The sequence below is a fragment of the Panthera uncia genome, chromosome C2, assembly GCF_023721935.1.
Source record: "Panthera uncia isolate 11264 chromosome C2, Puncia_PCG_1.0, whole genome shotgun sequence".
NCBI classification, from domain to species: Eukaryota; Metazoa; Chordata; class Mammalia; order Carnivora; family Felidae; genus Panthera; species Panthera uncia.
The window spans coordinates 88,788,500-88,814,606 of NC_064810.1; the positions used below are offsets into that span (position 1 = coordinate 88,788,500).

Here is a 26,107-nt window from a genome sequence, read left to right on the forward strand (position 1 = left end):
GAAAATCAATTAAAAGAACAGGACACCCACTTCACCTATCAGATTGGTAAATATTTCTTTTTATTTTTAACGAACACTGTTGGCAAGACTGAGATTAAAGAACCACCTAATGCTTCGCCATAAAGATTTTAAAATATACCATCATTCAGGAAGACCTTTTTTCAACATGTTGAAGAGCTTAAAATATTCATACTTTGACCCAAACTTTATACATAGGAATTTGTTTCAGAGGAATGGAGAGAGGAACAAATATCAAGCCTAAGAGGTTCCATAAAATATCACCTATAATAACAAAACTATGTAGGCAAACATCGAACAATAGGTGAATAGTGACATCAAATATGCAATTATCCTATGAATTATGTTTTAAAACAATATGAAAACTATATTAATATTATCTTCAATAAATGAATAGCAACCATATATACATAACATGATTAAAATTTGATTAAAGAAGTTAGGAAGGAAAGAGGGAGGGAAGGTTTGTAAGCACATAGTAGCTTTGATCAAAATATTAATTAAAAAACTGTATCCGTCCATTCATTCATAAACTTATTTAATGAATATAAAATTACCAATAACTGCATTTCAAGCAAAGAGTAGTATCTTGCTTTCTAGCATAGTATTTTATTTACATTATGCTACATAGCAGGGCTCTCTTTTCAAGATATATTCAAAAAGACTATGGCTACCAGCAGAATATAGAAAAACTAAATTAATTCTGACTAAATTCTTAACCAATGTTCCCTCTTTTTTTTCTAGTTTTCTGACTTGTGTTTTAGGTTGGAATTTACATTTTTCTCATTAAGATTCAAATACAGAAATTCTACTGTTCTTCTGTCAAAAAAAATCCAAACATGTTCTTTGCTCAAAATATTTTGGTATGTATATACAAACCATTTGGGCTCATAAAACACATGACTTTATTAACTTTTTATAGTAGTACATGATCATAATCCTCAAAATGGAGTAGATGACAGAGAAGATAGCACTTGAAGACTTCCCAGAGTTTGTTCAAAGTTCCATCATGCGTTTCTTTGCTTAGAAAGTTTACTAAAATAGGGGTGTCTGGGTCAGTCAGTTAAGCATTGGACCCTGGACTTCAGCTCAGGTGATGATCTGGGTTTGTGGGTTATAGCCCCACATTGGGCCCTAAGCTGACAGCACGGAAAATCCTTGGGATTCTCTCTCTCTCTGTCCCTCCCTCACTCATGCACTCTCCCTCTCTTTCAAAAATAAATAATAAACTTTAAAAAATATAGAAAATAAAAGAAAGTTTACTAAAACGAACTCTTGCTTTGTAACATACATCCCAGACACTATCTGTTTAACTGACTGTTTTTCATTTTGACAAGTTCTCACTTCTTTTTATACTCCATTAAGCTTAAAATTTTGGAACACATATTCAACTATATCCTGGAAGTGATTTGTTATATTCAGTACCTCATAGCTTCATTGTCACAACCATTAGATAGCCACACCTTTTAGAACCCAGGTTATATCTACAAGCAGCTGATACTACCAATGATCCTATAATGATTGGTTCAGGTCTCCAGTTTTCTTAATGACAAATCTTAGATAACATACTGCAAGCATTGGAACAGGTTTATTCAAGAATATTTACTCTCATACACCAGGATCATCTACAGTTTGCCATACCTAATGTTCAATACCTAGAGTGTAGTCACTTTTTGTTTCCAAGGTCTTTTGATCTTAAATCAACACAGACAGATGTGCCTCCTCAGAGTCCAGGACTCCCTTTCTAGATTAAGTTCTAGTTACCTTGAACTCTAGAATCTCAGAATTCCCTTCTCAAACAGCCTTGTATCTGTTTTCAGCAACTGGACAGGCTTCTTTTCCAGGTCTACAATCTTCAGAGAAGATTGTGCCTCCAGTATACAAACCTAGGCCCAGGAAGTGGGTGAGAAGCAGCCATGTCAGTGCTAGGGACTATGCTTCAAAGTGCAGACTGGGTGTCCACACATCTATACAAGTCCCCTTATGGTATGGGACAGAGTCAAGGGTGGGCAGAAAAAAAAGGGTGGGTCAAGGATCAAGGGTTAGAAGCTGAGGGCCAATTTTTCCTCTGTCACCACCTTGTGGCATAGGATTCTCATGAGTCTGCAAACATTAAATTCAACCCTGCCTTTCCAATAATTTTAAACAGGTGTTGGTCAGATCAGGAGGAAAAAGTATCTGTTATTTAACATTTTTAGTTTGATTTATAACATTCAAATCATTTATTTAAACCATTTAGCCATACCATATAACAGCCCCCATTTGTACCATTGCCTTACACACCAAAATGTTGGGGGGAAAACTGGGCTATAGCTTCACATTTGATCAAATTAAACACATCAAGCCACTTTAAATAGACTAAATTTCAAAAAAAGACAAAAAAATGGAAAATAGAATGGGAGAAAAGAGAATGGGAGCAAAAAACCATCCAGAAAAGTCAAAGAGTGAAAAAGAAGAAAAGGATATGAAGAGTATGACCTTATGTGCAGGAAATGGTGAAAGAAGCCAGGCTGGAAAGGGGGGAGAGAAGAAAATTGAGGAAAGAAGTGTGAAAAAGAATAGAACATATAGCATAGCAGAGGACAGCTATATATAGAAGCGTTGGGCTGGGAGTAGGAATAACTAAGTATGGACTTAATTTTTTGTTTGTTTGAGTCGCTGAATCTAAGTTTCTATTTCTTTTTACTACAGAGGAATAAATTAAGCTACTTGGGTTCAATGATCACTGTTGTTCTAAAAGTCAATGAATCTATGAGTATTTGGTTTTGTTTTGTTTTGTTTTGTTTTTCAGTCAGTCCATCAGAAAAAACTCTGGGTGAGGCACATCTGTGGACTCACCATTCATATGACCACCTTCTCACTAAAGATGCCTCTGATCTTACCCTGACCACTTGGATTGCCCAAAATCACAACTGGTGGGAATCTGCAACCAGTGACAGGCAATGGAGCTTCCATACCTAACCTGGACCTGTGGCCAGTACAGAAAAGAAGTGCCTTTCATTTAACCACAATATTTTGCCATGTCCTTATCTGATTTTATTATTTCTAACAACAGGTCTCAGCAATATTAATACGAAATTTCTTTTTAATTAAACTTTCATATATGTATACTTAAGTGAGAAATTAGAAATTGCCTCTGGGGGAGCCTGGGTGGCTCAGTTGGTTAAACATCCAACTTTGGCTCAGGTCATTATCTCACAGTTTGTGGGTCAAGGCCACATCAGACTCTGCACTGATAGCTAGAGCCCAGAGCTTACTTTGGATTCTCTTTCTCTCTCACTCTGTCCCTCCCCTGCTTGTGCTCTCTCTCTCTCTCTCAAAAGTAAATAAAACATTTTAAAACTTTTCAAAATTAAACTAAAAGAAGAAATTGTCTCTAAACATGGAGTATGCATAACATTTTCTCTGATAACAATTATCAATGAATAAAAGTAAAGTGACAAAATACTAATTTAAAGAACTAAAAATGACCTTGTGCATAAACTTAGTTTATTTTTGTCCTACTTTTACCCACTTATCTGTACTACATAAACACTACACTATTTAGACTTAAAACATTCTTCACTAATAAAGAGAAAAATGGGTCAAAATAATTTCAACACTAAAGCTATTGACAAGAGACTGTAGAAATCAAAATACTGATAAATACTTTGCTCTCCTTCAGAATCCTCTCCATTCACTTAAAATCACAGGGAGAGAGCGTCATGAAAGACAGAAGACAACTGTAGCTCTCTTGAAATTGATATAAACAACAGAACTTTCATGAGGAAGCAATAGTGATCCTTAAAAGCCAAGTGGCCTTGGCTTCGATCCATTTCTTTTTAACATTGATGAGACTTCAAAGGCCACTGTTGTGTGTTTCTTTGTAGTTTCTATAGAAACATTTGCTTAATAAAAAACAAAACTATAAGCTTCTGTCTGAAACACTATAAACTGTGAAACAGATGTTAAAAATCTACAATTTCAGATGCAAATAAAATTGTATGGAGTTGTGAAGGTTAGGGAATGGACAAGGAAATTCAACCATGGCCATAGTCATCATCCACAGCCTCATGAGCTCTAGATACGCTGTTTCCTTCTGGAGTTTATAGTTAGAGCATATGGGTACCAAAATTGCTATTAACATTTTTAATTATTCGTTTTAAAAATTCAGCTAAGTGACTCTAAATGGTTTCAGATGTCATAATCTCCAAAATGGTTTCAGATGTCATAATATTCCACTTGAAGAAATATGTCATTACCTTTGAAATTAGAAGAGACAAACTTATGCTTGTCCTCATATTCCAGAATTAACTTGGAAATAAAATTATAAACTATTTTTTTGGATGAGATTGTATACATTACCATAACAAAACCTTCATATCAGTTTTGTCATAATATATAAGTTATGGGCTTATTTTAAATTCAGTACAGAAATATTACCCACTTCTAGCTATTGCTTAACTTTAAGAATTATCAAAGCTGAAGGGTGCCTGGGTGGCTCAGTTGGTTAGTGTACAACTTTGGCTCAGGCCATGATCTTACAGCTCGTGGATTCGAGCCCCATATCAGGCTCTGTGATAACAGCTCAGAGCCTGCAGTCTGCTTCACAGTCTCTGTCTCCCTTGCTCTCTACCCCTCCTCTGCTCATGCTCTGTCTCTCTCTCCTTCAAAAATAAATAAACATTAAAAAAAAAGAATTGTCAAATCTGAAATGTTTAGAACATTTGTATAGGAAAGGAGAAGAAATAAGAAATACCATGGTTTCACATTGCACTATGAATACAGTGCGAGGTGGAAAGCATGTTAGAACTAGTTCATTTAATGTAGAAAACCTTGAGAAACAGTTTAAGGCTAGGGGGAAAAGCCAAGATACCTGGTACTAGAGTGCTGGTTTGAACCTTATTCTACCGCTTAGTAGATGTGTGATGTTAGCCAAGTTACTTGATCACTTTGTGCCTGGTTTCAACTTTGATGAAAGTAGTAGTACTAGTACCTTCCTCATAAGTACTAGTTATAAGTACACAAATTAATTTAAAGGAACTAACATGTTTAAAGGACTTAAAACAATGTCTACCACAAATGTTATATGTGTTAAATATAATTTTCCTTGATACAGCCTTCCCTCTATCACCTCACCGTATAGTATAAGCCATCTTAATCAATATGATTTGTCCCACTGATTGGCAGGTTAGTAATTTAGAAGCTAGTTCAATTAAATAATCAGTAAAAAATACATCTGTAAAGTAATATATACTAATTTAGAGTATATGAGTGCATGCATGAGTGCATTTAGAGTATGAGTGAGTGCATGTTTATTGGCCAGTATTTTGATGAAAAAACAAGATATTTGCTCTAAACACTGACCTGTTGAATAAAGCTCTGTTGTTTCTTTCTTGTCCTAGAAGTTCTCTACATTTCAAGTTGCTTTTTATTTAAAGTGGAATTATTAGAGATGTTTGCGAAGGAAACTGAATGCAAAATGCATCTAGATTACTACAATTTCCCCAAATCTCTAGGAGTTGTTTGGTTTACCACATATCAGTTTTTTAGTAGCAATTCACCTTTCAGGGTGTTATCACTATAGGTTTCTTAGAAGTAATTTTTTTTTCATATTCATGATTCACAAGTTTATGTTGCAATTAAAATACCTTATTATTTATAACAAACACCAAGAGCATATATAGATCTGACAATACAGCTGACTCCAGACAACCATACCACATAACCTGAGAAAACACAAGTGTGCAAAAATTCAGAAAGGATCTACTATGATGAGCTTCAAGGAGGCTTGGGGTATTGATCTTTGTGTTTTAAAGGAGTGGAATCGTCAATGAAGTCCACAAATTGATTAAGTGGAAGTCAGCTAAGAGAACTTCTACTTGATTATTTATGTGTCTGAGTCCTAACCTAGACTGTGACCTCTTTAAGAGAAAGAGAGCAGATTTTATTCATCTTTGAACTTTTAACATAGCACTGGATTACAGCAAATACTTAATAACTGCTGGTCAAATAAATTAATGAGTTCAAATTAACAAATATCTGAATAAATCACATGAAAGTCACCCTATGTTCTTAACTTAAATGATGCCAAACTTAAGACATAGTCTGTCATTGAACTCACCTGTAAGTAGTATGACAGAAATTATCGAAAACTTTACTATGAAACAAGTTTCCTCATAGCAGGGATGATCACAAGACAACCTCTGAAATAGCATTAGAGCTAAAACACAGTCCATATACAACATATTTTGATCTAATGGTGATAGGCATTTGGAATAAATGTTCTTACTTAGTATTCCAAGCAAGGACAACTGTTAGGGGAAATCTGTCCTCCTTGCAGCCATTTCTAAATATTAGGCAATTTGAAGTATGATCTTTTGAATTATCCATTTGAGTCTTAAGAGTTTCTTCATTCTTTGTTTTTTCAATATCTGTCTCATATTTCAATTTCTTGTGTTTACTCCTCAGGCTCCTGGAAACATATAGCCACTTTAATAGCACTCCCTCTGTGACAGGCATTTCATATACTGTACAATCAAAGCTTTTCAAGTCTGCTCTATAACTGTTGATTTGTTGATTGGGGTTTAACCTTCTCTTCTAAAGGAAGGCTTCTCAGAAGTGGAATTCTTTGTAGAGTCACAGTTTATGAGAGTGTTATATTCCCTTCTTCATGCTGTTTGTCAGGTGAATGGGATAGCAATACCCAAAGATGCCAGGAAAATACACATGCAGGTTTATATAGAATTACAGTTCAAATTCTTGAAAAAGAGAAATGTTGAACACCTTGTCAGATATAAACGGTGAAGTAGGCTAGTTTAACCAAGGTCATTTCCCCAGATGAGCATTTCTCCATGTGTGGTCAGAGACTCTCAAAGATCCCTGAGATTGACATTATTTTCATAATAATAATGACATTACATGCCTTCACACTCTCATTTTCTCTCTATATTCATAAGTGTACAGGTTACAAAAAGGTCATCAATATGGTTTCAGATACCACATTGAAACTAACCTTTAGAACACTAATCCCTGTCAAGTCCCAGTGTAGCATCAAAGAAAAACATGCCATTATGTGAAGAGACTATCAGACCAGATTTTCTTTATACATTTCAACCAAAACAACATATAACAACAGATTAAATATAGAGACACATATGAGAATCCAGCTATCCCATATTAAGACACAATAAAGACATTTGCAAAAATGTAAAATAATGCCATTCTTCTAATTTATATTTTCTTGTCTTGGGAAATATAATTCTCTTTCTCAAAAATAATTTATATATTTAAAAAAATTAACGTTTATTATTGAGAGACAGAGAGAGGCAGAGCATGAGCAGGGGAGGGGCAGAGAGAGGAGGAGACACAGAATCCAAAGCAGGCTCCAAGCTCTGAGCTGTTAGCACAGAGCCCGACGTGGGGCTCGAACTCACAAACCGCGAGATCCTGACCTGAGCCGAAGTTTGACACTTAACCGATTGAGCCACCCAGGCGCCCCTCAACAATAATTTATATTAATTCATAACAAGTTTATTATTTATTTTTAAGTAAATATACATTTTCTCAGTTTTAATTCCTAATGTAGTAAACATTTACACACATTAGCCACATAAACCAGAGCTCTTTTCTTTAGAGTTTTCAATACTTTTAGAGGGTAAATGGGTTTTTAGAACAAAATGTTTATGAACCTCTGCCCTAAATGAATCAAGTCTGATCTGAATATAATACCATATGCTTTGATTGACACTGAAAGCACTTTTCCTAAAATAAATTATAAAGAAAAGTAATGAACTAGAGAGAACTCTAAAGCACCCCTTTGCATCCCCTTTCTCACTGGCATTTTGAAGTAGAAAGTAGAAAGGTAAAATCTCATTTCTGAGTGACATAAGTTTCATAGCGATGAAACAGATTCTATCAGATACTGCAAAACATCAGTACAACATATGCATAGCTACACACAACTATTTGGTTCCTTAAGTCAAGAGCTTTTTGAACTGTTATATAATCTGTTAATATAACAGTGTCAAAGACTAAGCTCCTAACAGAAAATGGAATGAAAGAATTATCACTAATTTAAGTAAAATAGATGATTCTTCTACTTAGTAGAATAAAACATGAAGAATCAAGATATAAACCATGAGTTACTTTGTTCCAGAATGCGTACATGCATATTGTAGTATTGTACCTGTATTTTATCTGAACGAATTATTTTTATGTGGTAAAGTTACCTTAATGTTAAAGTTCACACACACACACACACACACACACACACACACACGCACACACACACACACTCCTGCTGCTGTATATCAGTTTAAGAATCAAAATTGATATCAAAGCCATCTACCCTAAAAAGAATAAGAGTTTCAAAACACCTATGCTACTTGGCTTTCAGTTGCTGGGTTACTAAATGATATTGAAACAATTATGCAAAAAACTCTGCTATATAAAAGCTATAATACCTCTTTATCTCATTATCATTTAAATGTTAAATGCTCCATTATAGAGGTAAATTGGGTTTAAAATAGAATGTTTCAAGCAGAAGAGCAAAAAATATAAGGTTAAGCAGAGTGAGGAACCAGAGCTTCAATTTGTGGTAGAAAGCTTGCTAGGGCATGGATTGATCTTCTGATATACTAAGAAAGCCAGACCCTCTGACATGCCCTATGGAGAGTAAATATACTGATCTGGAACAAAAATTATGTGAAACAGCTGTTAAGTGACAGAAGAAACGTGCATCGGACCACCAGCCTGTCATAAATATTGCACTCTTAATCAGAAAGCATCTGTCTTTTCATTTCCTTTTCAGCAGTCTCTGCATTGTTTTTAATCTGTGCAGAATGCTTCTTCTAACAGGTGCAACAATGTTTACAAATTGAAAACCTTATTTAAATGAAACTTACAACTAGAGACATTTCAATTAACAGGGCAATATTTTATGAGAAGGAATAATTCTAGCATTTGGAAAATCCATACATTGCTTTGCATTTGTGAAATTTAATTATTGGAAAATTAGTCTATAGACCTCAAGAAAAACTAAAGATGAAATGTTCTTCCAGCAATCTATGCAATCTATAAGCACCCAGAGACACTACAGGGGAAAGGTACTGGTGGGAATATGGAAACATGAAATATTGGGGACTGATGTTATAAAATGTCATGTTACATCAAAAAAGAATTTTAGAATAATATCCCATGTGTCCATTAAAAGTGGTGTCTGTGGCACTACTTTGTTTTCCTATAGTTTTTTTTTTTTCCTATTATCATTATTAGCTTGTTAAAACTGACCATAATAGATCTATAATCAATCTGCTGGATTAAAAAAAAATGGCAGAAATACTAAAGTTAGCATTATAATCACCCAAATAAAATTTAAAGATAATTTCTGCAAAAACAGGAGTATAATCATAAACTTAGCTCATTTAGAACACATACAATTTATAAAGCGAAAAGGACTGCAGAATTATCCACTTTGGCTCTTTCACTCAAAATGAGTGCAGTGATAACAAACTCAGTTCCTACAGGGGCTAGGAAGGTAATATAGGCAACATAAGTCTGGTGAAACATGTGGCTTTTTAGGTTGATTGTTTCATTTCCCAATTTGTGATAGCAACAGGCATTAAAGAAATATTCTTCTTAACTGCACTCTGGGACAAACACCATGGCAGACTCCTTAATAAAGAACATGGGAAGCTGGTGAGTAATGCACAAGTTAGCCAATTGTTTTCATGGGAGAAGCAATTTTTTAGTAAAGCTCAGGGCAAACAAAACATATCTGTGAACTGGATTTTGCCCTCGCGCTTCCAATTTGCAGACTTCAGTGTAATAGCTGAGAATACAGGCTTACGTTAAACAGATCTAAAGTCAACTACTATCTTCGCTATTGATTAGTTTTATGACCTTGGATAAGCTACTTGATTTTAAGCTTCATTTCAGTCTCAGCAAAATAAGTGTTAATAATAAAAGCTGACTCATTAGGATATTATAAATATTAGGTAAGATGAGATAAAAATACTTAGCACATCAAATACTCAGTAAGTTGTAGATGTTATTTTATATATGATACGCATTATATATTACATGTAAAAATATACATACATTATATTTTTATATCTAATAGTAGATTCATGAAAAAGCTCTTATTTCCTCACCTGCTTTCATAATTGACATGGAATAAATATTCTTTATATCATGGATAAAGCCTGTCAATGTTTATGATTCCTGTCAGTGTATACAGATATTTATTATAGGTTAACACAGAAAGCAAATGTTATTATTTGTTCTTGTAAGAATTCACTACACAAAATGATCTCATCTGAAGCATTTATATTTTGCAAGGGACAAATCCATTAAAATTTTTTTCCACACTAAAGCATTATAAACAAAGTCATTTGTTAAAAAGCATAGGAGATTCTCTTTAATTGCTTTTTTAGAGACAAATATAATAAAAAATAATTTTGCTGATGGGAGTTAAACATTTGGGGTATCATTTGAAAAACTGATGAGCTTTTTCAAACTAAGCCAGTTCTAGTAGATAGACTTTAGCCACAGGAGTTTCACTGTGATAACAGTGCCTTCTTAGAACTTCACTGTGACCTGTTTCCAAATCTCTCTACTGACACCTCAGATTCTCTAACTGATCCTCATTAGATCCCATCGCTTCAGCCTTAGAAGTTTGTTTTACCTAATAATTAACAAACTCTCCCTTTCCACTAAATGTGTTCTTGTCTAAAAAGTACAGAAATTCTTCCACTAATAGGTTGAACCTACAGTTAGATAACCATACCTGTCACAATAGCTATGGTTGATGGAGAACTTATTATATGCTCAATATTAGCTAAGTCCATTACATGCAGTCTCATTTAATCCTTACCAGGGCTCTATGAAGTAGATTCACTAAGTATACCAAGGTTCCTTATCTGTAATGTAAAATAATTCCGAAAGAGTTTAACTCATTTGTCCAGTAAGTTTCAGAGTCAAGAGTTAAGTATAGACCCATTCCTAAGGCTATCCTATTCTATCTGCCTAAATTCTTGGCTTAAAATTCAACCAGGATGAATTAGATATGTATGGAAAAAAAGCTATCATTCAACATGTTAATATGACATGAGCTGGATGAGCTGAGATGGGAGGATGATGAAGAGATATTAAAAGATAGCAAGCAGGAGAGGTGCCTGGGTGGCTCAGTTAGTTAAGCACCCAACTTCAGTTCAGGTAATGATCTTACAGTTCATGAGTTTGAGCCCAAAATTGGGCTCTCTGCTGTCAGCACAGAGCCCACTTTGGATCCTCTGTCTCCCTCTCTCTTTCTGCCCCCCCCCATTTGGTCACGTGCACACACTCTCTCTCTCTCTCTCTCAAAAATAAACATTAACAAATATAAAAAATAGTAAGCAGGAAAATTAAAAATGAGTTAACGCCTTAATACATTGATTACATTTAAGTGTTTATAGTAGGCTTGGTAAAAGATAAGATACCTCTACACATGTATCCCATTTTTACCCAACAATAGCGGATGAAAATACAATTTAAAAAAAGATAAATTATAATAACTTTTCCATTATCCAATAATTCATCCCATTACAATAGGATTCACCCAGAGTTTTTCCCTCCGCGAATTTAAGTTGCTAGTGACCATTAGCTGTTTACAGAGGAACTAAGGGATGAACGTGGGAGATGAACTACAGAGAAACATACAGCTAAATATCCCTGAAGCTAGCAGAAATCAAGGTATTATGTGTCTGAAGTTGAGCCTATAAAAATGCAATTCAAACACAACTTTTCAGGAGCATCTACAGTTGAAGAACAAAGCAGGCTTTACTCTATTTTTCAGCCACAGTTTTGTCAATTTAATAATCACCTCCAACAGGCCACCCCAGGTTTCAAATAGCTCCCAATAAAGCATGTAATACTTGTGAAAGGCAAAATATCTCAACAGGTTTGGTTTTGCAGAGAACAAGTTTCCTGTGACATAATTATGAGACAGATCAAAAGGTTTGAAGGCCAACAGATGGATGAACATAGACTTAGTTAAGATAAATCAGGCCTCTGTGATAATCTTGGGGAAAAAGCCTCCTATCCTCACAAAAAAGTAGTATCTTTTTGGGCACGCAAACTATTGACAAACTTTGCGCAGCTAATCCACAAGACTCACATTAATATACAGCACGTGAAACACATTTTCCCTTGGGCAAGGAGAGGAGAATCTATTGCACATGTCATCTGTTTCTGTGAATACTGAAGATTACAATTATGTTTTGATGTTAATCCAACTACTGCAAATTTCTTGTTGCGAAGCACACTGTGAAAATGTGAGTGACAGTATAAATCTTTTTAAATTGAATTCAACACTACTGAAAAGAGCTGATGTTTTCAAATACTGTTACAAAGCCACTGAACAACAAGAATAACTCTTTAAATGAAGCAGCTCCCTATAGTGACCTATTTGGTAAGAAAGCAAACAGCCAGGATAAAATCAAATTCTGCATATCTGCTATATATATATATGTGTGTGTGTGTGTGTGTGTGTGTGTGTGTGTGTGTATTATTTTAGGAACAATCACCTCTAATGCTGTGATATCCTCATAGGCAAACTGCACGGTGGGAATTCCAAGATGGTTGATGAAATAATCAGCATCACCTTCTATCTGTACAGAACTGACATTGGTTTCTTGACACTTAGCTCTTCTGGAACAGTTGAAATTATTTTTCTGAAAAACATAATTTAAATTGTTAGCATACATTGTGCTTCTTGGGATACCCCAAAATCAGTGCTACTCAAAATGTGGTCAATACATTGGCTGCATCAATGTCATCCAGGAACCTGCTGGAAATACAAATGCTTAGGCTCCCCCCTTGTCCTCCAGAATGGGAATGGGAACCTTTGAGGATGCAGCCCAGGAGCCTGCCTGGTAACACTTCCCTATGGTTCTGATGCTCACCAAACTGTGACTAGTGCTGGCTCAAATCAAACTCTGCTTGCTGTTGGTGCTTCAAAAATATTTTTATCATAGATTATTAAGAACTGTAATGACTCTTTAATTTGAAATATTTTAAAATGATGTTGAGCCCCTAAAAAGTTTAGACTTTTTTTTTTCAAGTTTTCCAATAAATTTAAAGGAAGGCTTTGTAGGTTATAATTCCATTCTTCTTAGAATGATTTTTGAAAACCACAGAAGAAATTTTCTCCATTTATTCTTTTTTTAAAATTATTTTATTTATTTATTTTGAGAGAGAGAGAGAGAGAGAGAGCATGAGCAGGGAAGGGGCAAAGAGAGAGGAAGAAAGACAGAATCCCAAACAGGCTCCCTGCCACCAGCACAGAGCCCAGTGAGGCGCTTGGACCCGTGAATTGTGAGTTCATGACCTGAGCCAAAACCAAGAGTTGGATGCTCAACCAGCTGAGTCACCCAGGTGCCCCTCCATTTATTCTTAAAAGCATATTCCCTTAAGTCTCAAGTATGAAAATTTTATGGAAAAATGCCAATCTCCTCAGCAGTAATTATGAGAGAAGTGAAACAACAGCAATGAGGACACCACATCTAATGTCCAGTATAATGTATTCAATACATGTTTGTCATTGAATCAAGACATTGGCTCTTTGGGGTGCCTGGGTGGCTCAGCCGGTTGAGCATCTGACTTCAGCTTAGGTCGTGATCTCACTGTTCATGGGTTCAAGCCCTGCATTGGGTTCTCTGTTGTCAGTGGGGAGCCTGCTTTGGATGTTCTGTCCCCCTCTCTCTCTGCCCCTCTGGTTTGTGCTCTCTTTTTCTCTCAAAATCAAATAAACATTAAAAAAAAAAAAAGACATTGACTCTTCAACCATACTCCCCCCCCGCCATGTTTCTTTGGTATGATATAATTTCAAAAATACTTTATGTATATAACTGATCAAAAATTTAGAAATGTGTAGTTTAATATTTAGAACATGAATTGTTACAACTTTTTTCAACTACAGGGCTAGATTTTCCAAACATATAATAATGTTTCAAAACCTATCCAATTTTCTTTGAGAACCTAATAGAAAGATCTTTGCAACAAAGTTAAAATCACTTAAAATGGAAAGCCTGTGTGAGTGAGCATTTATAAACAAGACAAGCTTCCATTTTAATGTTATTTATAAATACCTTGAGTAATGAAAAAAAATCTAAAAATTTTTGTAGTGAACCCCACCAAATTGTGTCTTTTGAAAGCCTGATTTTCTGAAAAGAGAGCTCATTCTCTTTCATTTCCTGATACACTCTCTGGGCAAAGATTCCTGAAAGTTTTAGATCAACTTGGGACAGTTTAGGTAGAGTTTTCATATTCCCAAAAAAGAGCGACCCTTAAGTACTGGATTATAAAAAGCAAAGGAACTACTTTATGTCATGTACAAATTCCAAGTATTTTTGACAGATTCAGCTTTTGAGAACTGGCACCTTTGAAGGTATTTGTTTAGTCAATGTTTTTGTTCCTAATCGAATTTTGAATGTCTTGGGCAGACAAGACAGTTACCAGTTTCCCATCACTGGTGTCTCACGCTCAGCCTGCTTCACTCATTCAAATTCACAGAATGGTGGCCACATGCATTTATATTTGTGAAACCTAGACTGTTACACTCTTATGTTTTGTTTTTTTTTTTAATTTTTTTTTCAACGTTTATTTATTTTTGAGACAGAGAGAGACAGAGCATGAACAGGGGAGGGGCAGAGACAGAGGGAGACACAGAATCTGAAACAGGCTGCAGGCTCTGAGCGGTCAGCACAGAGCCCGACGTGGGGCTCGAACTCACCAGCCAGCCCGACGCGGGGGTCGAACTCACGGGCCGTGAGATCATAACCTGAGCCAAAGTTCCAAAGTCGGACGCTTAACCGACCAAGCCACCCAGTCACCCCAACACTCTTATGTTTTTAATAAGGACTTGATAGAATCTAGTCTTTTCCCAGTTGCTTAGCCAACAAAATTAAAAATAATTTTTACAAGGAGTCTCCTTTCCCTTTACTTACATGCTTCCCCTTATTTACGTGTCTTTTTGGAACTTACATCCTACTCAACATCAGTGGAAACATAGGTTTGGCTTTAATTTATCTTTGCATGCTGAATTCTTAATATGCACTCCAAATATCAGCCACGCTGATATTTCCTTAGAAATCTGTGAGGAAATTTTCCCTAGAAATATTTTTTTTTCTCAATAGAAGATTGTCATGGATCAAAACCCAACAATCCTAAATTCCATAATATGTGTCCCTGAAAAAATGAAATTAAAAAAAAAATAAATGTGAAATGTAAATGTAATATTTGATATTACTTTCATTCGTTTGCCCTACAAGTTTCACAAAGTACAGTTCTTGTTTTACATCGGCCTTTCACCAGCCCAGGACATTCTTTTTGAAGCCATTACAGATACTCAAGTCTCTCTGTTCTTGCCATGGCGAATCCCACTGCTTAGCTCATATTTTCATAGCATTCCATTTCTGTGATTCCTTCTAGCTACATCATCATTCATATGTTCTCTATTTTTCAGCCAACTCAAAAAGGCAACATCCAGCCTTCAGGATTACATCCCTTAAAATACTTCCACATTCTTTTCCCTACTCTGGCTTGCTTTACTTCATCCATTTATTAATAAATCTATCTTTTCCCTAAAGGTTTGTATTACCACCTCTGTCATTTATAAAAATTCCTTTTGTAAATCAATTAAGATGGCGACAGAATGAACATTATTTAGAATTTTTTTAAATGTTTTGTTTATTCTTGAGAGAGCAAGAGCGGGGGTGAGGCAGAAAGAAGGGGACAGAAGATCTGAAGTGGGGTCTGCGCTGACAGCAGTGAGCCCAATGTGGGGCTCAAACTCACAAACCATGAGATTGTGACTTGAGCCAGGGTTGGGTGCCCAACTCACTGAACCACCCAGGTGCCCCTATTTATAACTGTTTTTAAATTATGTTTTGAAGGTTGAGATCTACTAAACCACATTGATGGTGCTAAATGTCAACTTAGAGTACAGAACAGTAGCATTGTTAGGCCCAAATGCCTGGAACCTACAGCTGGAAGTTCTTGGCTATTTGAGTCTCCTGTCGGGGTTAAGCACAAACGAAGGGTAAAAGATTCAAGAAAGCCAATCCAAAACTAGAGAATCAGCAACAACACAGTTCTCTGAGGAGTCTTCCTGGGATCTGTTCCTGACCTACTAAGCCCACAGTTTCCCTGCAAAGTTCTGGAGAGGACTTCTCTCACCAGCTCATGCTATTTCTCCTCTCTTTGTTTCTCTGTCTCTCTCGCTCACTGCCTCCTCCTGTATTGCCTATTCTCCTGTGATTTAACCAGTGATGAGGGAAGGAAGCGCTGTACCCTCAAACCTCTGTTTATTTTGTTCTTTAGTGCTTTTGTTCGTAGCTACTTTCAGAGTAAAATAGGACAAAAAGAACCCAATTTTCAGACTTTTTGCCCCCCCAAGTCATTTCATCTAGGGATTTTCCTTAAGGAGAACATTCCTGGCACAGAAACCCTGTTCTCGAAATCTTTGTGTTATTCATTACTTTAAATCTAGGCCAAATTCATAGACCTTCCGTGATCCTAAAACTGTATTCTACCCTAATGTAAGCTGTTTTCTCACACAACACTTTAGTGGATTGTGGTGGGTCTATACTGGGCAAGAAAGAGGTACTGATCTGCTCAACTCCTGTGAACACTAATATCTAAGGGTGATATTGAAAGAAATGTTAATTTCCTTCATTTTACTAGAAGTTCATCACCATAGGAGAGAGAAGGTTGGTAACAAATTTGTGCAGGTCAATTAATCTTTTAAATTTATTTACAAGGCTGAGTAAATTCAAATTAAGTATTTCATTCAAGGAGTTCAAAACGCTCCATACTTAATGTTTGATAACAAGCATTTTTATTACAGTTCATAAAATAAGCAAGTTCAGGCAATGACTGTGGTTGTGTCACTTGTTTAATTTCCTACCACAAGTCTATTGAAGACCTGAAATGAAATCACCATCTCAATCCTAAAAGCCGTGTGCTCTTTGCAAGCGTACTTTTAGGCTGAAAGGCAAAACCTTATAGTAAATGATCATGTAAGTGAAATATAAAGAAATTAAGCCAACATTTACCTTAATTGTATAGTGATACCAAGGCACATTGACAAGATTCTAAAGTATTTAAAAATCTGTTTAATAATTTGAACATTGTATTTCTCCCCTACTCTGCTTTCCCCTGCACACATAGTATTCACTCTGCATTTGTAGGAAATCAAAGGTGATTACTTATTCAGATAGCAAGAAAAGTGCAACATTCAAAATAAAAGTACCACATTCTATATATTATAATAAAATTAAATCACTTTCTTTTCATTTCAGTATCATTTTGTAACTTCAGTTGTGTAGAAACAATTTATCTCCCTGGTTTTCCTGAATTTCACAGTTTCATAATGTTCTAGTTGTGATAATGATGCTATGGTATTTTATTTTATTTTTTTTTTAACGTTTATTTATTTTTGAGACAGAGAGAGACAGAGCATGAACAGGGGAGGGGCAGAGAAAGAGGGAGACACAGAATCCGAAACAGGCTCCAGGCTCTGAGCTGTCAGCACAGAGCCCGACGCCGGGCTCGAACTCACAGACCGTGAGATCATGACCTGAGCCGAAGTCAGACGCTTAACCGACCAAGCCACCCAGGCGCCCCGATGCTATGGTATTTTAAAAAGTGATTTTTCAATATAGGCACTGAGATGGTTAATTTTATGTGTCAATCTGATTGAGCCACTAGATACTCAGATATTTGGTCAAACTTTATTCTGGGTGTATCTGTGAGGGTGTTTTCAGTAGATGAGATTTACATTTGAAATCTGTAGACTGTCTAAAGCAGATTGCTCTCCCTAAGGTGGGTGGGCCTTAATTCACTCAGTTTAAGGCTTGAATAGAACAAAAAGCAGACCTACCCCAGTAGTGAGGAACTTGACCTGAGCTGCGACAGAGGCCACTTTCAGGCAAACAGGCTTGAGCAATGGAATGTGGAAAGGGTCCACAGGACCACCTGGTTGAATATAGATGACCCATTTCAAAATATCCATAGTCCCTAACTAATCAATGGACTATTTATAACTAGGCACAGTTATAGGCACCAAAAGAGGGAATATTCCATACCTAGCCATACTGTTAGGGAAAAATCTGTTATATGATGGCCAACAGGATCAATAAGGAAATTTCAGTCCTGGCCTGAAGACTTCCCTTCCAAATTCTTGTTCCCACCCTGCTTGCCTCAGGTGCCAAATTACTACTGTTGGGAAAATAAGTAAAGTTCTGCACCATAAGATGGCTGATGGGACAAAAACAAGCTCTAGTTCCTAGCTTAGAGACTCCTCTTCCGGGTTCTTCCTGCCCTGTTTGCTGCACCCATGAAAGCTGCCACAAATGCGGAAAATGATGCTATAAATCACCCTTCCCACCTGCATTCTGGAGCTCAGATCTCTGGAGAATGATCTCCTCTGAGTCCACCGGTGTAAAATAAAGCTCCTTCCTTCCAAGTTTCTTCTGCCAGGTGATCCAGACCAGTTTCCGTAATAATACCTCCTCACTTTCCCTCCTTAAAAGCAGCCCCCACCCACTGCCTTGGGGCAGACAGCCTCTGCTGTCCTGCTTTTGGCTCCCTTCCCAGTATTCAATAAACTTCTATCTCCTTTGTTCTGCATCTGGTGAATTCTTTCAGTGAGTTGAATTCATTCAGTGAATTCTTTTACCTCCTGCATCAAAAGCTTCCACCCCATTGCCATTCCACATTTGAGGGTCCCCATGCAATGGAGAGACACCCCATTTAGGCACAAAAGGAAAAGGGTCTTTTCCTTTCTTTAGACTCAACTGAAACACATCAGATCTTCTTGAGGGTCAAGCTTGCTGGTTTGGGGCTGGAACTCACACAGTCGGCTCTCTGGGTCTCTAGCTTGCCAACTGCAGATCTTAGAACTTCTCAGTCTTCATAATCCTGTGAGCCAATTCCTTGTAATAATTCTTTTTTGTATACTCTATTGGTTCTGTTTTTCTGGAGAACTGTGACTAATGTAGATCACCTTTCCGTTTAAGAAATTTTCATCAGAACTAGTAAAAATTTAAACTTTAATAGTGGTGATGATGATGTGGAGAACAAAGGCAAAAGGAAATGTAGACAAAATTGTATTTCCTTATAACCTGCAGCCCATTGACAAATACTTAAGACATACAGAGTAGGACATTCCTCAGGGAACTCCTGTCTTATTTTTAATGCTTTGCTAGGGGGAAAAATAACAGCTTGACAATAGCCAGGCTTCCAGGATCCTATGAGTCTTCTTTAGCATAGGAAAATCTTTTTGGAAATTCCCCTTGTCTTTACCTCCCCCAACTCCCAATCCCAGTGCAGTTATTTCTGCCCAAGGGTCCTGTCCTCTTGCTATTAAAAAACAAAAACAAAAAAACACCTTTTTGCACTGAAAACATCTCAAGAATTCTTTCTTGGTCATTGGCTCTGAACCCCAACACTTTAAACCACCTCAGTGAGCAGTGCTGGGTTTTTTGTTCCTTTGGTTAACTGGAGGTAGTTCATAAAATTGTGTTACATTTTTATTTTAGAACTGATAAACATGATTCCATGCAATGTGAACATGTAAATAGTTAAGTAATCACAGAGAAATTACTGCCTTTTGAAACTAGAGAGAAGCAGTAATATGAACGCCCACAGAAAGCACCAGGGTTATTCTTCTGAGGTCCACAGAAAGAGTTTAGGTGATCTATGAATTTGGTGGACCAAGGGAGGGGAAAAAGTAGCATCTTTATTTCCATTCATTTCTAACTGAAATTTAACATTTCATTCAAATGTGAAGTAGGTCTTAAACCGGATATATTAGCAGTACCTGACTTGCAATCAAATGAAACCAGTTACTATTTCAATTGTGAAAAACTCATTACTATTTGAAAAGATGGGGGTTTACAAAACATTTGCTTAAATTTTGGTGTTTAATGTGTTAATTTAAAAAAGCTTACATAGGGGCACCTGGGTGGCTCAGTCGGTTAAGCATCCGACTTCGGCTCAGGTCATGATCTCGGGGTCTGTGGGTTCGAGCCCCGCGTCGGGCTCTATGCTGACAGCTCAGAGCCTGGAGCCTGTTTCAAATTCTGTGTCTCCCTCTTTGTCTGACCCTCCCCTGTTCATGCTCTCTCTCTCTGTCTCAAAAATAAATAAATGTTAAAAAATAAAAATAAATAAAAAATAAAAAAGCTTACATATTAGTTAAATGCAAATTTGTGTGTTTTAATACTTAGATAACTGCAGTTTGACTTAGTTTCCTTTATAATCCTGTGTATTTTAATTTAAGCATTTTAAAACATGGTTTCTGAGAATGGGTCTGTATAGGATTGATCAGCCTATCAAAGTGGCCACAATGGGGAGCTCTCCTAGCAAAACAACTTCATTTAACAAATTAGAAAATTGAGGCTCCAAATCAACAGAATTAGAATTTGATTCCAGATCTTTTCACTCCATATGCAACACTCTTTCCTCTCTACCATGCTGATATACCTAGCATACAGACCACATTAATGCACGGGACCATCTGAATCTTAAATTTGTTCTTTCTGGGATTGCAAGGATTTTTTTTTTTTTTTAAATCACATCATAATCACTGGATGTGGTTGTAACCAACTATCTGTGTATCTGTGGCATTTCTTCAATGTTTATTTAGTTACTCTGTGTGTATGTCAGGAGTTCCTCACTTATTTTTTTTTTTTTTTTATGCCAGTGCCTCAAGTTACTATCTATACCCAGTTCCTCATAATGCATTGCAGATCTCCTTTAGTAATCTTTGAGAGGCAACAGGAAGTTATGCTTACTGACTCTCTTTAATATTTTAAACTGGAAACTTATTTTGGTTATCCTTCACACTAGCATCTGATAATGAGTTTCTTATATATAAAATATACTTTCAAATGGTACATATTTTTTAATCAGTAAATATCTCGCAATGCATTTATTAAAGATTAAATTGAGTCTGAGGTGAAAACCAGCTTTTTAACTTGATTTTTAAAAAGAAATTTTCAACCCGTAAAATGGGATTTTCAAAATCTCCAGTACCTCAAGCTTTGGGGGAAGGTTTAATCACCTACTTACTGAGTGTTAACAAAGTATTTTCAGCTTTAAATGGTGCAGAATGCAATCCTCTAGTATATGATGAGGGAGCATAAGGCAAGCTGACAGGCCACAAACACTGCCCCCCTCCCTGCCAGGTGGGATATGTGTGGTATTCCTTGGACACTCCTGTTTGCCCAAGAACAAAGGAAAGGAAAAAAAAAAAAAAAACACACAAATGGCTAACTGACAGAGGTCATAGTCCCGCAGGACCTAGGTCTCCATCACCCCTCCATAGTGATGTGGGAAACAAAGGCAGAAGAAAATGGCAGATCAAGCTAAATTTCCTTATAACCTTTAATCCTGTTACCATATATGGAGAAATGTTACTTTATATTTGAAATACTTCAAATCATATTAAAAATATATTTATTCAGAAATGAATGCTTTAGAGAGCACTCTGGTACAGTGAAAATAAAGAATAAAGACATTTGCCCTTGTTTTTATTCTAACTTCTAACTTAGGTCTCCTTTAAACCCTGAGTCTACTCTATTTTGCCTTCCTCTTCCCTGGTTAATTGGTTAACTTAAAATTCCTGATTAATGTGCACATGATAACAAAAGATCTATTTCTTTTTCTTTCTTTCTTTCTTTCTTTCTTTCTTTCTTTCTTTCTTTCTTTTTTTAATTCTCCATGTAAGGTTTTGTGTAACAATAAAAAATAGGTATGTTATTTTAAAACCTTAAAAATTACATTTCTCTCAAACTGTTAGGCTTAAATAAAGATCTCCACTAAAATAATAAAATAATAGCCACCCTATGGTATCTTGTACCACAATATATTCCGGATGAATCCATCTTTAAAAAATTTTTTTTTAATGTTTATTTATTTTTGAGAGAGAGAGAGAGAAAGAGAGAGAGAAAGTGGGGGAGGGGCAGAGAGAGAGGGAAACATAGACACTGAAGCAGGTTCCAGACTCTGAGCTGTCAGCACAGAGCCCGATGTGGAGCTTGAACTCACAGACCATGAGATCATGACCTGAGCTGAAGTCAGATGCTTAGCTGACTGAGCCACCCAGGTGCCCCATGATGAATCCATCTTTTAAGGGTAAAATCTAACTCATAAAAGCATGGAGGAAACAGTGGAAGAAAATTTTTAATAATCCCAGAGTGGGAAAGACATTTTTGAGTATGTCACATACCAGGAAGACAAAAATCATTAATTACCCCAACAACATAAACATATGCATTTCCTGCATGACAAAAATTACCATAAACAAAGATAATTGAAAATCCAGAGAAAAAATAGTTACAACTAATTCCCTAGACAAATGGCTAGTTTCTGTAATACCTAAAGCAAAAAGCCTGAAAAGCTAATAAAAAATAGTCAATGAATATGAACCAGCATTTCACAGAAAAAAATAATTAGAAATGCCTTTTATGCATAAAGTACATATGAAGTGTCTTTTCTTTTCACTTTACAAACAAAAAAGTTTTGTCAAGTTTGATTATGGACTGAGTTGTGAGGGACATGGGAAATTTGGTGTCTCATATATTGCCAACGAAAAAACAACTGTTACAAATTCTATGAAGGTTAAATAAATTATATCACATCCATACAATGGAATAATATTCAGTTTTTATTTATTTATTTAAAAAAATTTTTTTTAACATTTATTTATTTTTTTGAGACAGAGAGAGACAGAGCATGAACAGGGGAGGGTCAGAGAGAGGGAGACACAGAATCTGAAACAGGCTCCAGGCTCTGAGCGGTCAGCACAGAGCCCGATGCGGGGCTCGAACTCACGGACCGCGAGATCATGACCTGAGCCGAAGTCGGCCGCTTAACCGACTGAGCCACCCAGGCGCCCCAATATTCAGTTTTTAAAAAGAACAATTGAAGCCACTCATGCATTGGAGATAAACAATCTCTAAGATACAATTTCTACATGAAAAAAAATGTGTACTAAGAATCTATATGTTGTCATTGTGTTTAAAAAACTACATATGCTCTATCTAATACAGATGGTGTTTGCCTCTGGGGAGAGGTACTTGTGGGAAGAACAGGCTTAGGAGGAAGACTTTTCATTGTCTACTTATTTATTACTTTTGAATTTTAAATCTGTGATTGAATCATCTGCCAAAAATAAATGTTAAATTTTTGAAATATCCTCTGAACTATATACTCTATGTTTCCAATTCCAAGATCCCCTGATTGTAAGGTAATCAATTTAAAAATAGCTTCTGGTGGATAGTAAGAGAGAGACAAGCCATGTAACAGATATCTCCCAGTTTCAGAAATGCTAACATTTTACAAAATGTCTAAGTAGGAAAATCGAGGTACTTAGAATTGTATCATCAACAACCATTTAATATAAGAAGGTCCACTTGGAACCATCAGAAATGTCTACACCATTGGGGAGGGGACAGATAAAAGTAACTGCCACTTATTAGGGAAGAACAAGTTCTCTTTAAGGAGGATTTGGGAATGGATACAATAACATGAGTCCCCTGCTGGGGTAGGGGTCAATAAAGTAGGCACCCAGTAACCAGGAGGATACTGGAAGAGAACAGACAGCCTAAAATGGTCGGGAAAACTGAAAATAAACTTTCATTCATTTTATAATCTTGATTTCCTTGAGGATCATTCTTATCTACATGGTTTACAGGTATTGTATTTTCTAGGCAAGTGTCAAGTTACTACCAAAACATGCTAAATATGGGCCACCTCACTTTCTACACGGAGACATTTAAATGAGGACTTACCATTTAGAAATAAACACCTTATTAGATCATAATTCAGTCCTGTGAGATGGGTAAAACAAGTATTATTTATTCCATATGCAGATTTAAAAAGTTTTGGTTGGGGTGCCTGGGTGACTCAGTCAGTTAAATGCCTGACTCTTGATTTTAGCTCAGGTCATGATCTCATGGTTCATGAGATCAAGCCCCACATGTGGAGGCTGCTTGGGATCCTTTCTCTCCCTCTCTCTCTACCCCTTCCCTGAGCATGCACATGTTCTCTCTCTCTCCCTCTCTCTGAAAATAAATAAATAAACATCTAAAAACTAAATAATATAAAATAAAAAGTTTTGTTATCCTCTAAGGATTTCTAACTGGATTGTAACATTGTTGCCCTCTCCCCATCTACCCCTACCTCTGGTCTTATAATCCTCTTCCTCTCCCATTAACTAAGGAAATACAAAAGGGGTTCCTTGGTTTGTACAGAAAGAGCTGGTAGGCTGCTGACTAATCAACTCAATTAAAATTACCTTACAGTTTAAGAAAATGATGACTTTAAAAAAATGTACCACATAGATTCCATGGATCCCTTCACCACTTTGGCACATCTCTGATAGGCTTACTGTTGGTCACTCCAACAGCTAAACCTATTTCTTCATGAAATGCAAACTATATACAGAATGACAAACCCAGGGCCCTTCCAAAAAATGTACTCTGATTATATCTAAATGAAACCGTGAGCATATTGGAAAGGTACAGTGGAACCTTCCAAACTGACCTTTGGCCAATGTATTGGATGAAAGCACACTCGCCCTGGGTGCAATTCCTATAGGACCTTTAATGACCAAAAGGATCAAGATATAGATTTTATGTCTCAGTGAAAGATAACAACTCTGGCTTCACAATGCTGTTCCATGCTGAGGAATTGGCTGACATAACATAACTTCAGCTATTATTTCACCAGCCTTCTTGAGGTTTGTCTTAAATAGCTTCTCCTGGCCTCACAGGCAATGCTATTTTAAATAATACAGTGTCAGCATTTCGGTGATGTATTCCAGCTGCCAGGCATTAAAAAAATTAACTGAAAAACCTAACTGGTTTTCAATTCAACATTAACTGTGTCTGGCTGCAAATATTTTTAATGAAATATTTAAACAAACGCTACTGTAGATGAAACAGTTTTGTCAATTCCCTTCAAAAAAAAATCCAGACATTTCAAAAAAAGTAAACCCGGAAGCAAGGAAACAATTGGAGTTACTTTGCATATATTTAGCATCACTCAGTAGATAGCAGGAGAAAGTTTGCTGTCCTCTCTGTGACCAGGGGTACAGGGCAGTTGTAAATCAGGTGGGTGCTCTCAGGTTTTTTAAAGGTAATTCATTTAATTTTAGGAGGGCACAGGGAGAAAAAGCTGAAAAATGCAGACTTGGCAAGCCAGGAGGGCAAAAGGATGTGGATGGCATACCATCACACATTACCATTTCAAGCAAGTTAAGTGCTGAGAGTGAGAAATCGGGCAGAGGAAATAACACCATCAGCAGTACTATGCCTAACTCTGACAGATGACAGCATCATCGCATAACCTGAAAGCCTGGGGCTAAAATAACTGCTGGCCTAGGGATAGCTTTGCTAGAGTGAGTTCATAGGGGTTTTGTAGCCACTATTCTACCCAAGGAGCACTGTGCATAGGATATCCAAGCACTACCAATGACTCAACCCCAATGCCAATCCCACAGGTCAGGTTTCTTCGTACCAGACCTAGGACCATTATTTTGGTCCTAGTGTACCAATTAGTCCTATATTTACACCACTTGATTTAACTCAATTCTCCTTTGCATTTTTTTCTGCCTCTCCTACATGTTTTTTGAGGTCAAAGAATTTATTTTGTCCACCTTTCTATTGACCCCATATTGATCGGCACAATAAAATGGGTACAATAAGAGTTTGTAAAAATGAAATCAGTCCAGTTGTATCAACATTTTCCAATGGGAAGGGATGGTAAGGGGGAGAAGAGGCAAAGAGCGTCACAAACATCATCTGGCTTGAGCTAGGTTTAGACCTGAAAATGACTGGATTCAGAATTCTAAAGATCTCTGGAAGCTTGAGGTTGACTTCAGGTAATTCCATGAGTCATAACTGTACTTGAAAGCTCTCTCTCTTAATTCCCTCCAGGACAAAATCTGCTTTCAAGAAAACCATGTATCCTACGAGATACCTGGAGGAAGTCAGTAAGTATATACTGACATCACAGAGCACATTGTGATAAGCAGGTGCTTGAGATAAATTATACTAAA

The 26,107-nt window shown here is 36.5% G+C and overlaps 1 protein-coding gene across 8 annotated transcripts in view; it reads right to left on the reverse strand.

Moving 5' to 3' along the window:
* NAALADL2 (N-acetylated alpha-linked acidic dipeptidase like 2) overlaps window positions 1-26,107 on the reverse strand; it is a 1,336,058-nt gene that overhangs the window by 198,473 nt on the left and 1,111,478 nt on the right. For all 8 annotated transcript variants that reach the window (XM_049629585.1, XM_049629587.1, XM_049629586.1 and 5 more), the window contains one exon: window positions 12,564-12,710. In XM_049629585.1, the coding sequence (XP_049485542.1) occupies window positions 12,564-12,710 (147 nt within the window). The remainder of the gene's footprint in view (window positions 1-12,563; window positions 12,711-26,107) is intronic.